General features: G+C 31.8%; 1 protein-coding gene across 1 annotated transcript; it reads left to right on the plus strand.

Moving 5' to 3' along the window:
• Positions 1-4,333: 4,333 nt before the first annotated feature.
• On the plus strand, positions 4,334-12,341 carry LOC114280361 (WRKY transcription factor 55). Its single transcript, XM_028222724.2, has 3 exons — positions 4,334-4,933; positions 8,873-9,004; positions 11,432-12,341. Exons 1-3 carry the CDS (start codon positions 4,461-4,463, stop codon positions 11,979-11,981), a joined length of 1,155 nt encoding a protein of 384 aa, XP_028078525.2. The 5' UTR covers positions 4,334-4,460; the 3' UTR covers positions 11,982-12,341.
• The last annotated feature ends 951 nt before the right edge of the window (positions 12,342-13,292 follow it).

The raw sequence follows: 13,292 nt of genomic DNA on the forward strand, positions 1-13,292 counted from the left end.
CTGTATCTGGCAAAGCAGCCCATGTTTGGCACTTCTTTCAAAATCTGTTTTCTCAAAACGATTTGCTGGATTTGGACTCTTTGGTTCAGATTTAGAACCGTGACAATTTGAGAGTCCTGAACCGTAGTGAGCCCCAATATGAACAGAACCGGGGGGGGGGGGGACTCATCCCTCCCGGGGCGTTCGGGGACGTCTACAATGTGACAAAAATGTGACAACATGTTGAAGGTAAGAGAGAAAAATAATTTTCATTTTTCACTAATATACACTTTGCTTCAAACTTTACATCAAATTATGACTCTATCAAACTAAAACAAAACTTTGATTGTGACTGATTAAGAAGATTAGGGTTTTGTATAAATTAGAATTACGAAACTCTATTTTTCACTGTAAAACAATTTTTTATTTATTCAGTTTCATTTCTCTTCGATTTCTCTATTGTCTTTTTTGATTTCAAAAGTTCTATTTTCTTATATTTTCGTCCTAATTTTCAACATACGAATATATATAACTCTCACTGGCTTATAATGTAAGACAAAGTGAGTATTGGTTAAAAAAATATAGATGATTTTTCTCTCTTACCCTCATTTCGTAGTTATATTTTTGTCACATTACTGAATTTTGTTAAATATTTAAATAATGTAGTAACATGAGTATATTGACACTTATCGGGAACCAAAGTGAGATTTGTCCAGAAGTGTAGGGGATTGATTCTCATGATTTCATGTGTAGAGATCAAAGTTAGATTTGGTATAAAGTGCAAGGATGCAAAGTGTGATTTACTCGACTTTTTGTCTTCTTAGCCCAATATCACTATTTAATAAATTGCAAGTGTCATATTAAACAAACAAAATATATAAGAGCATCTCCAACGCTTACTCAAATTTTTTGTCAAATTTGAGTAAATATTTAAGTAAAAGTTTCATTTGATACCATACATTCTAATGCTGATTTTTCAATTTCATCAAACAACTGGTTGACTGAGTGGATGTTCAGAAGGATGTCTGAGCGGTTGTCCGGCTTGTGTAAATTGACAAAATCCTGAGATGGGCAACTTTGCAAGCCCGATTGACTAAGTGGTTGTCTGGGAGGACAATCAGCCGATCGTCCGGTGTACGATCCCCAACGGCTATCTACAGTAATTTGATGAATGATGAAGTCTCCCTCAATTTGATGAAAATTTTGGTTTTCCCTTCATTTGATATGGTTTTGATGTCAACGTTAGAACACAAAAAGTAAGCGCATTTCATCAAATTTAAATTTGATGAAATATTTGATACATGGTTAGAGACGCTCCAACATGACATTATATAATTTTTTTTTTCATTTTTATATAAAGCACTATATCTACCTATTTGAGAAGTTGGTTAAAAGTTAACTTTTTGATTTTTTCGGGTCACACCACATCTCCACTTTTTTGCATATTTTTTAAAAAAAAGTCAAAAAATTAGTTTTTAACCTATTTCCCAAAATAGGCTAATTACAAAATGCTTTCACACCATTCTGATTGCGCTTTATGTACATAAATTCTATTTGTAAATCATTTTTCAAACACAAAATATGATAAGCGAATTCTACTATAAAAAATATGATAGCTTCTGAATGTATTGAATTTGGTGAGCGTTGGGTCTCTCTTGTGTTGGAATCTCAACATAAGAGAACTTGAGGGATCTATGGAGTCCATCAAATGTCCCGTTTTGATGATCTGAACCGTTCACTTTCTAGGACTCATTGAATAGAATATTCATGCAAAAAATAAGATGATAGGACATTAGTAGCTATATGTTTGAATCAAATTTATATTATAAAAAATGAACGGTTATTTTTGAAATTATATTTGTCATTTATTTTTTAAAAACAAATATTATTCAAATATATAGATATCGACACCTAATTATCTTAATTTTTTGTATGAATATTCTACTCAATGAGTTTAAAAAAGTGAATAATTTAAATTATCAAAATTAATTTCAAAATGAATCTGTCAAGTCCAAACATTTTCTTATATTGAAATCTCAACTTCAAAAAAAACCAAACCCATTTGGCAATTACAGCTGCATAGTGAGATTTATTCATCTCATTCAATGTTAGTAATAATTACATAATGTCACCGTTGTATTAATTTTTTTAGCCAAAAAAATACAAAATCCCTATTTTAAAATGAACTTTGAATTTAACTTCTCATTTCACACTCTACAAGTTAAACAAATGAGAGCAGTGAACATCAGCAAGTATTATACACACAAAGACCTCAATCTTCCTATAATTCGACAAAACAGTACCCCGCTCTACACGTCATAGGTGGGTCCCACCGAATCTACCCTGTGCTTGGCCATGCCCGAACCAATTGGTCGGTAGGCAGTGGTCAAGGGTTCAACCCCAAAACCATTTCATATTGTTTTTTATAACAATAAATATAATACTAATTAAAAATGATTTCTTTCCGATTCAAGTATGGATTAGTGACTTTCTATATAATAAAAAAGAAAAATGAAAAAAAAAGAGAGTAGGGATTAGTGGGAACAGAACCGAGATTTCGTCTTTATTTTTATTTATTTATTTTATGTCAATCAATTGGCGATATTTACAATACGAAGAAATTTAAATTGCGTTCATTGTCTAACAAATTATCAAAATTCAATATCTAGTCCAAAAAAGAGTTTCATAATAGAAAAAAAAAAAAAAACTAATCAAATTAAGAACGATCCACATAATAGGGAGAAGTAAATAATACAACAAAAGAGTTCCGTAATTGAGAAGAAATTGTCATTTTAACTTTTTTTTATTAACAAAATAAAGATTTTATTGATATTGAAAATAATACATAGAGAAGACCTGACTGAATTGCATTATAGTTCCAAAAATAAATCCCAACAATGTTGATACCTATAGTTGAACCAAATCAAGTGAATGAGTCCCGTCTTGATAATCTGAACTATTCATTTTTTAGACTACAATATTTAAATTATCCACGAAAAAAATTAGATTGATTCAATAATCGTAACAATGTTAGTTTGTGGCATTTATTTGTAAAAAAAAAAAAAAAAAAGGATAAATATTATTTGAAAACTAGACCATTCATTTTTTGAAAAATAAATGTAATAAATTATCGTGGTTACAGTAATCAGATCAGTGTGATTTTTTTTCATGGAATCTACACATCATGGCCTAAGAAGTAAACGATTTGAATTATCGAAACGGGACCTATAATAGGTCCCACGAGCGTGAACAATACGGTCCAGTTCACTTTTTGGACTGGAGACAACGTACTGCGTTCTTATAAATTAAATATATAGGGGCAAAAAAAGCTAAAATAGTTAGTAAGACAAAATGTCACATTCTACACATCAATTAATTATTATTTTTTTTTACAACCATCTATTCAACTGCACATTACCGTTGAATCAAAAAAAAAAAAAAAATACAAAAAAATCTATAAATCATCCAAAACATAACTTTTGTTCATCTTATAAAATAGTCAAAAAGTCAACAAAAGTAGCCAAGTTCCCAAACGAAATAAAAAAAATGCCAAAGTGAAACAACATTCATTGCTTGGATTGATACAACAAATTAAGGTTTTAGAGATAAAAATTTAAGGACATAATTAATTTTTAAGTACCAAATATCTTAATTATTAAAAGTGTCATTATTTTATTTTTAGTGATAAAATTAAATATTAATAATGAATTACTGTTATTTTCAGATCCAAACTTTCGTCTAAAAGAACAAAACCTTACGGCACAATTATTTTCTCCATATGCTTTCTTTAACAATATTTTCAAAATTTTATTATTAATGGTCTTTTTTTAACTTTTTGAGACAATTTTTTAGTGACGATTTTCAAAACACATGAATTAGTGTCTAATGTTTTTTGTACCAATTTTTTTTTTAAACTTCTAAAGACAAAAATATTTGATAAATAAAACCTTATATACTGTAGTGTAAACGGTGGGTTCAAATCTCCCAATCGAAAACAAGATCCGATCAAACTAATAAATGCTTTCTCGTAGTATAGCACCCTCATTCACCAGAACAAAAATTAGAACAAGAAAATTCTCACAAACAATAACAAAAACAGTCATATCTATTTTCAAACATAAGAAAAATCTTCCTAGTCCAAAAGTTGAGTTTCAAAAGGGCCAGGTCTTCTTGTAGACTTCAAGGAAAATAAAGAGAATATTGGTAAAGAAGACTATGACTAAGTCACATATTCCTAGCTTCTTCCTTGTACCGTGTTTGAGATATACTAAATACTTTGAATAATTTTCTTTCTTTATTTATTTATTTATTTATTTTTGTTTTTGGCACTAACCTAGAAGAAACCCACTAAAAACACCTTTCCACCTATTTAAATTTCTTCACGTATATTCATACACACATATATATAGGTTGTTGACAGCTGAGACAAAACCCTAAAAAAACCCGGAAAAAGAAAGTTTTAATTAACCGCAAATTAAGCCATGGATGAGATCAATTCTTTAATCTTCCATGGGTGCAAGTTGGCTAGAGACCTTGAATTAAACCTGCCAAACATAGCCAACCAACCAAACATGGTCTTAAAGTCATGTGATGATATTGTGAGGATTTTCAGTGCTGCCAGAGACCGCTTGAGCGGTCAAGGTTCGAGTTCAACATCGTATGGCAGTGGTGGTGGTGGAGGCCTAATTCACGAGTCGCAAATGGCTGGGATCGGTGGTGGTGGTAGTGGTGGTGGAGGAATGCATGAGTGGCTAAGATTTGCTAGTTCACAAGCAATGGACTTACTTCAAGCCCAGTACGAGGTGCAGGGTGGGTCGGCGGAGATGGGTGGTGGAGTGGATGTTTCAGGAGGAGAATTGGGTGGCGGCAGCGGTGGTGGTGGTGGAGGGGAGGTTCAGGCGATGGATGTGTCAGATTCCAGCAGGGGTACTTCGTGGCAAAGACAAAGAAGGAGGTGAGAAGCTTCTAAGTTTTGAAAATTCATGTTTTTGTTTGTTGTTTTGTTTGTTATGTTGTTGAAACAGTAAAGTGTGAAATCTCTTACAACATAGTATGAACAAACAAATTATTAAAAAGGCAAAACCAAAAAAAAGCTACAAAACACTACCACCTCTTTTCCTAGAAAGTTTGGTATTTTTTCACTATTATTCATCAAAATAGATATCAAATAAGAAAATATATATACATCTCTCTCTATATATATATATTATATCATTCGAATTGGATCGGCCACTAAGATGAATACACGTGGAGGCCAACAGCCCATGCACCAATAAGAATTGAGGAATAGTTAATTTTTTTTATTATTTAATTTTTTTATGTGAGAGAGAGGAAGAAAAAGAAAAAGAAAAAAAGAATGAGTGAAAATAGAAGAAACGGTTATTCTAAGGGTGGATTACATGCAAGATTGGTCCCACTGTGGTTACCTGGTAATTAAGATATCCTTTATTTTAAAAGTTGTCATTTTTTTTTATTATTTTTTTTTATTATTTGGGATTTTTTTTTTAGGGTCCTTGGTATTATGATTTTATAGCATAAAGGACACTTCATATTTTTATAATGTCTAAAGTCCCTCAACATATTTTCATAATGTCTAAGGTCACTCAACCTTGATCTAGAGAAATTTCAGTCCAGAGAAAATTGGTCCAGAGAAATTCTGGCCTCTTTGGAAAGTCTAGAGAAATTCTGAATTTCTCAGAATTTCTCTGGTCCAATTATTCTCAGAATTTCTCAGGCAAATTCTTCCTAAAATTTCTCAGCATTTCTCTATTGCATTGGCTGAGTCCAGAGAAATTTTGAATAATTCTTCTCAGAATTTTTTCAGCCCAATCCTTCCTAGAATTTCTCTGATGCATTAACTGACTGTCCTGACCATATGCAATCACATGCTCTTATGGACATTAGGTAGTACTTTGTTCTCTTTACTATATCACTAAGAAAATTTCCAGATCTGCTGCTACTTTTAGCATGCAAAATGTCCATGATTTTGTTTGGTATTGATTAGTACTCTTTCTCTCTTGAATTTTCAATTGAATCAGTGAAATTCAATTCAGTGAATCAAAATGAGAATGCTCTGAATCAGAATGTGAATGCTCTGATTCTACATCACAAAGAAAATCTCACTAGAGAATTTCTCTGGATTCGACCCAGATAAATTTGCCTCTCCACTCTAGAGAAATTTACTCATTCCCAGAGAAAATTCCCTCCAACCAAAGAAATTCACTCGAACCCTCACACACAGTTCCAACAGAAGCAAATTAAACAATAATACTTATTGCAGCAAAAATGAAATTAGTCTTTGAGAAGGAATTTTAGGTTTTGCTTCAGTAAAAAAATCAGAGAATTTCTCTGGTTTCAGTCCAGAGAAAATTCAGTTTTCTTTTACCTAGAGACTGTAAATTTGATCTTGAAGTTTCAATTATGTGCATGAATGTAGGTATTTTTCTTTAGGTAGTAACTCTATGGCACCCTCAAACTCAATATAATCATCACCAGCACCATCATCCTCCTCATCAAGACCACCAGCAATCCCCTCATTGAGCCGAGTATTCTCCGGTAACTCACCATAAGCTTTTAACAACCTAGCTTCATCAAGCATATACTTGTGAATGACATCAGCCTTATCGTCCTAATAATCTCTAAGTCCGACGAGTACGATGTCTCCGGCGGCGATCCAGACCTTCTTGTGCATCTTGCCACGGGTGTGACACAGTCGCTTGGTTCTGTTGATGCACATGGCTTCACAACGACCGTTTCCGAGCATTCGCTGAACCTAAGCATACTCTTGGCCGTCTTCTTTGAAGACGAGTTCGCGTTTCTCATCGTCTGCTTCGTTCTTACCTCTCTTTCGATTCTTTCCTCTCGCTCTAGATTCTCTCTCTAAAAAGTACATAGTGTTTTTGATAGGTAGAATGAAGAGACAAATCATCGAATTGGTTGATGGAGGTTTGAAGGATGAGGGATATCAAATTTCTTTGTAGGGACCTTAGACATCAAAAAATAATTTTGTGAATCTCTTCTATTACGAAAAGTGGGAGAGGGACCCTAAACCAATTTTCCCTTATTATTTTGGGTTTATTATAAGCTGTCCTTATTGAATAAAAATTATAATTAAATGAAATGAACACTTTTTATTTCTTATTAACCCAACAATATAATTTCACATTGTTCTGATGATTATATATATATATATATATAAAATTTATGTGTATAAATGATTTTATTTTTACTAAATGTACAACAATTTTCTATATGAGGTTCTTTTCATGACTTCGTTGGGTAAACTTGTACATAGAATGATACAAATCAAGGAGAAATGTCTGTGAAACACTAACAATGGCATTGTTTAGTGGTGGGAACTTATTTTTATTTATTTATTATTTATTTTTTACAAGCCATGTTTTAAGTTTTATAGTACCATGATAGTTTTTTTTTTTTCCTTTTTAATTAATTTTTGCAAAGGGAGTGAATTATAGACCATACAACATGCAAGAATTTCCATAAGGTTGCTGTTGAATGAAGAAAATCTCTCTTCCCCCCTCCCCTCCCAGCAATTATGTCTTCTAAACAAACCTCTTGCTTTGTGCATACAAATATTGAAAAATGCTACATATTGCCTATTTTTGTCATCATATTGTCTCACCGCTTGCGTCAATTCTTGTGTTGTTTCCAGAACAAAATAAGATTGCAAGAAAGAATCTCAATTCTACCAAAAAAAAAAAAATTCAATGAAATGCATGTCATATCATGTAATCCAACAATTACTAAATTATTACGACGAAGGTAGTTATATCTTAAAAATAGAGTTCACCACCCATATGTACTTTAATTATTAATTGATGATATAGCATCATAATATTGAATTTTAGCTCCAATTCTACACCACCTATAAAAATCTCGCGCATTGAGTCTTAAAAAAAAGAAGAAGAGAGAACTTATGGCTAAAATGCAACTCTATTAATGATGACATATGTGATGATAAATAAAGACAAATGTTATGTTAATATTGGGAATGCAATAAAAAGGGACAAATTATAATGGTAGCCTCTATACTTTGTTTTTTTGTGTCAGTTTAATCCCTATAATTTCAATTTGTTTAATTTTAACTATGATTTTATGGTTTTATCTTAATTTGGTTTAATTGATTACAATTGTTAGTATGTTTTTTTTAATGAAAAATGCCCAAATGAGTGACATGTGTCATGCTTGCAGGGACAAAATTGTAAACTTGATAAAATTCAGTGAGTTAATCTCAACTAACTTAGTGATATTTTTCTGTCAAAAACCCTAATGACATAATCAATTAAATCAAATTAATCCAAAATCTAAATGTGAGTGTCAAAAGTTAGCCAATTAAAAATATAGGGACTAAAATAATACAATAGCTAAAATATAGGAACTACTTATAATTTGCCCATAAAAAAAAAAAAAAGTGTTTGGAATTTATTAATAAATATCTCCTAATTCATTTTTTCTGCCATTTTCTTATAATTATTTATTTATTTATTTTTATTTTTTTTCAAATTTGCCATTTGCTTATAGCTTAAAAGACGTACACTTATTAACAAAACCTTATGGTCTATAAATGTGATTGTCATAAGTTATTGGAGAATGAATAGGAATAATGTTATATATCAATTAGTATACTAACAGATGATATGGTGTAATTTTAAAAATTTTGATTATCACTAATTTGTATAATAGGTGAAGTCATAATTTTGAAATAATAATATCATAACATATGTTGGTAAGTATATCAATTGGTACGAGGAGATGTATCCATAACTTTATTTATTTATATATTTTCCAATACCATGAACATATATATTGTGGTAAATGCTAACGGCTAGTTTTGTTTTGTTTTGTTTTGGAAATTGGAATTCAAAAAATGAAGGAAGGATGACGGGAACAAAAGAAGGGTGTTGATGCCAGCGCCTAGGATGGGGAACACAGAGATACCACCAGAGGATGGTTACACCTGGCGAAAGTACGGTCAAAAGGAGATTCTCGGGTCAAAATATCCCAGGTAACCTATAAATTACGTTTAATTGTCTCAAATGGCCTCTTCTACTTTAATGTTCTTCGTCTTCATTTTTCATGTGTTTACCCATCATGGGTCGACGTTGAATTGAAGCCTTCAATCATCAAAAGTGACCCCTAATACTATTTTTATCAGCCATGAAAGCTTTGAATTGACCATGTCAATTCAAATACCAGCCATGATCAGCCCCAAGTGTCATTCTCGTCTTCTTAAATCAGAATTAGTGCCTCACTAATATAATATTATATGAGTGTATAGTGTAATTGGTTGGTAATTCTCTTTTGGCAAGCCTAGACTCGAGGATATTGTTTGGGTCACAGCTCACATTACCGTCATTAAAACGGTTTATTTGTTAGGTCTTTCATGTATTTCATTTATAAAAACATCAGGTCAATCTAATAGTCGTTGGCCTTTTGAGTTTATCATATATAGATAACAAATGTATTTTTAAAAATAAATTATTAATTTAAATTTTTAGTGACAAACGCGATAAATTTAACAAGATACGAATATAAGATTGACTTAATTTTTTTATAGATGAAATACATGAAGGACTCATAAAAATAAACTATTAAGATCGTTAAATCAGGACCTGTGGTGAGGTCCATGGGGTGCCCAGTCCATTCGCTTGTATATATCTTGCATAGAAAAATTAACAATAATAAAATATACATGATATTTTTATATGTAACAATGAAGACTTCTGGATCTTGGCATACTATGATGAAGCAAGTACTTTCTCGCTGCTTTTTAATAAATTTTTCTTTTTGGAAATAAAAAAAAAAGAAAGAAGACTTTTAGAACTAACTTTTAGAACTAATTAAGGGTTGGTTTGGTGAATGGGACACAATTTTATTAGATGGTATGTCTAAAGAAACTTGGTTAAAAGTTTTTGCTTATTGAATTAAGACACAATTTTATTAGATGGTATGTCTAAAGAAACTTGGTTAAAAGTTTTTGTTTATTGAATTAAGACACAATTTTATTAGATGGTATGTCTAAAGAAACTTGGTTAAAAGTTTTTGCTTAATGAACTAAGACACAATTTTATTAGATGGTATGGCTGAAGAAACTTGGTTACAAGTTTTTGCCTAATCAATCAAGATTATTTCCGATATTTTGATATGGACTCTCTACAGTGCCTTTGTTAATGAATTATTTCATTCAATTTTCTTAATTTTTGTGCGTAGCATATCTATATAAAAAAAATAAAATCAGATTGACTTGATGATTATAATTAGAAGTTATTTGTCCCTAGTATTACAGAGAATTGTACCATCCAATTTTGGACTTATGAGCATGCACTCTGATATCAACCGTTCATCTTTTAAATACTCGTGTGTAAACCATTCTTAAAAAAAATATAATGATTCGATAAACATAGTCATAAATTCATTGTATTCCATTTTTTTTAAATAAAAAATGGATTACCCTTTTTTTTTAAAATAAAAAATTACAATTAAATTATATGACTATGCTTATAGGATTGATATTTCAAAGATAATTTATACACAAATAAATAAATAAAAATGAACAATTTAAATTATCAAAATAAAACTCGTGCTGGGCTCATATTTTATGTTGAAAACCTAAAAATTTCTGAATTGATTATTAAAATAGACTCTATAACAAGCCCACATTGAGTACTTCTTTTGGATGGACAGGAGACAAATTGCTTCCCTGTCCTTCTCTAATAAGAGCAATTCCAATGGTAAAATAATTTTGCAACAAAAATATGTTTTGGCTTGTTACAATGTAAAAATATTATTTTTTTTGCTATTAATGTATAGTTTACTTACTATTTTGACACAATTAACTCTCGTATTAAATTTTCGTCATTGGATCTACTTATCAAAAAATATCTTGTGATCATGATTTAATTTTAATAATTGTGACAAAATAACTTTGCCAAACTTCAAATTAAATTTTACTCAAGATTTTAGTTCTCTCAGTTTTTACTAAAGATTAAATTTTAAGATATCTAATTGGCAAGTCCTTTGACTCTGTCATTATTGAGATATTGTATGTCTAAAATCAGCATTACAAAAATTTTATAACTTAGTTAACAAATGTCATGGGTAAACAATCATTAATATTAGAATATTCAGAAAATAATTTATGAATAAAATTTTTATACATAAACATCATCGAGAACAATGTGATAGTAACATATTTATAATTGCTGATAAAAAAAAGAAAAGAAAAAAAGTAACATATTTATAATTACAAACTAAAATAATGTGTGTTTTAAATTGAAATCAACGAACCATAAACAAACACGTTATTCTATTAAAAATTTCTATAGTTTGTAAAGCATTACCTGTAGAATTGACATGAACTCTTATGAGATGAAATGAAACTGATCCTACAATCATCTTCTTCTTCTGTTGTGCGGCGGTGGCGGGCGATCAGGAGTTACTACAGATGCACCCACCAAAAGCTCTACAACTGCCCGGCCAGAAAACAAGTCCAGCGACTCGACAACGACGCCTACACCTTCGAAGTCATCTACTGTGCTAATCATACTTGCCACATGTCCTCCACCGCACCCTCTATCCCTCCCATTTCCCCAGAACTCCTCCCTCAAATCACCCAACAACAACCCACCACCACCACCCACTCTCCGCCCCCACCGCCCACCTCGGCCCCTCTCGCCACATGGCTCTCGATGGACATCAACCAAAGCTCCGGCGAAGGCACTAGCAGCTTCTCCGCCGACCCACGTGTGCATTTGTTCAGGGACTTCGGTTTGAGAAGTGGTGGTGGTGCTGCTGCTGGGACAAGCAGTGGCGGTGCGGGTCCGTCGTCGTCGACAACTAGGTACGGTGAGAATCAGTTTCCGGTGGCGGATTTGGCTGATGCCATGTTTAATTCAGGTAGTAGCAGTAATAATAGTATAGATGTCATTTTCTCTTCCATGGAAGATAAGTGGGAGCCAGCTCCTGGAGAGAAGAAGAACTGATTGCTTGATAGCTGCCCGACATAGAATTAAAACATAGAAAAGTACGCCGAAAGAGAACTGTCTGGTTTAGATTTATTTAAAGTATGCGATGAATCTATCACAAATAATATGTTTTTTTGTGTTTTTATTCTATGCGGTTATATTGCTTCTCAAGTGAATGCACATTAGTTAGCTGCGGATAGAACAATCCATAACAAGAAAGAGAAAAGAATATATGGGGAACTTGAGCAATTTCTTGACTGTAACATTTAACTCCCAACTGTGAGGAGTATTTTACTTGTTTTGATCAATTCATTCTTACTTGTGTTTTAGGAATTTTGTAAAATATTGATTGTCAATGAAAGCTTGTTATTTTGAAAATGATTGGACTCATGTATGGTTGCTTTGTCTTAGGCAGGGCACAAGATTTTGTGTTTAGATTATTATATTCATTTGTTTTGATGCATTATAGTTAAGATGATATTTTAAGATTTTTTGGTTTAATTTGTACGTCTCATTTATGTTTAGAAAAAATCATGTTTATAATTGCAATAATGGTATTATCATATTAAAATGTATGATTTTTTTATTATTATATAAAATCCTTATATGTTTAGCATATATATAAACATAAATATATGAATTGTAGTGCAAGGTAGGTAGGTAGGTTGTTCATGGTGGTTGAGTACTTAAAGAAAATGGCAACTAGTTATGGTGGAAGGTGTCTCTGAACCAATGGGATATAACAAACCACCACTTTCAGCCAGCTCCTTCCAGTTAAGTATTAGCAACTAGGTAGGTTGTTCATGGTGGTTGAGTAGTTAAAGAAAACGGCAACTAGTTATGGTGGAAGGTGTCTCTGAACCAATGGGATATAACAAACCACCACTTTCAGCCAGCTCTTTCCAGCTAAGTATTAGCAACTATAGTAAAGCATATTACACCTCTCAGAATCAATCAGATTGCTTCATCCAGCTCCTTTCCGGACTAGACGGTACTGAGTCGCAGTGGGCCCGACTCCAGACTCAACTCGGGTGATCCAAATCATTCAATATATAAAACTCGTCGAGTACAACATTTCACGTTAATCGAACATTGATAATCACTTGATCACTTTGCATTTGTGTCTAGGATTCATTTTTAAAATTATAATTGTTGTTGAAAGAAATACAAGTTGATCAGATGATTATTGATATTTGATCGATATGATTTTTTACAAGGATGACGTATTGGATAAATTCTACACATTCAACGGTACTGTTGGGGCGGCAAATTATTTTATTTATTTATTTTGGATCAAAAAGGAAAATTATATTACACACCTACTTTTTG

This window comes from Camellia sinensis, chromosome 1, assembly GCF_055761805.1.
Source record: "Camellia sinensis isolate YWXY chromosome 1, ASM5576180v1, whole genome shotgun sequence".
NCBI lineage: Eukaryota > Viridiplantae > Streptophyta > Magnoliopsida > Ericales > Theaceae > Camellia > Camellia sinensis.

Excerpts from the sequence above, each read along its gene's own strand:
- LOC114280361 (XM_028222724.2), top strand. The coding sequence starts at position 4,461 with ATGGATGAGATCAATTCTTTAATCTTCCATGGGTGCAAGTTGGCTAGA. Across the intron at positions 4,934-8,872 it reads TGGCAAAGACAAAGAAGGAG|GAAGGATGACGGGAACAAAA; the intron begins GTGAGAAGCTTC and ends CAAAAAATGAAG. Across the intron at positions 9,005-11,431 it reads CTCGGGTCAAAATATCCCAG|GAGTTACTACAGATGCACCC; the intron begins GTAACCTATAAA and ends GCGGGCGATCAG.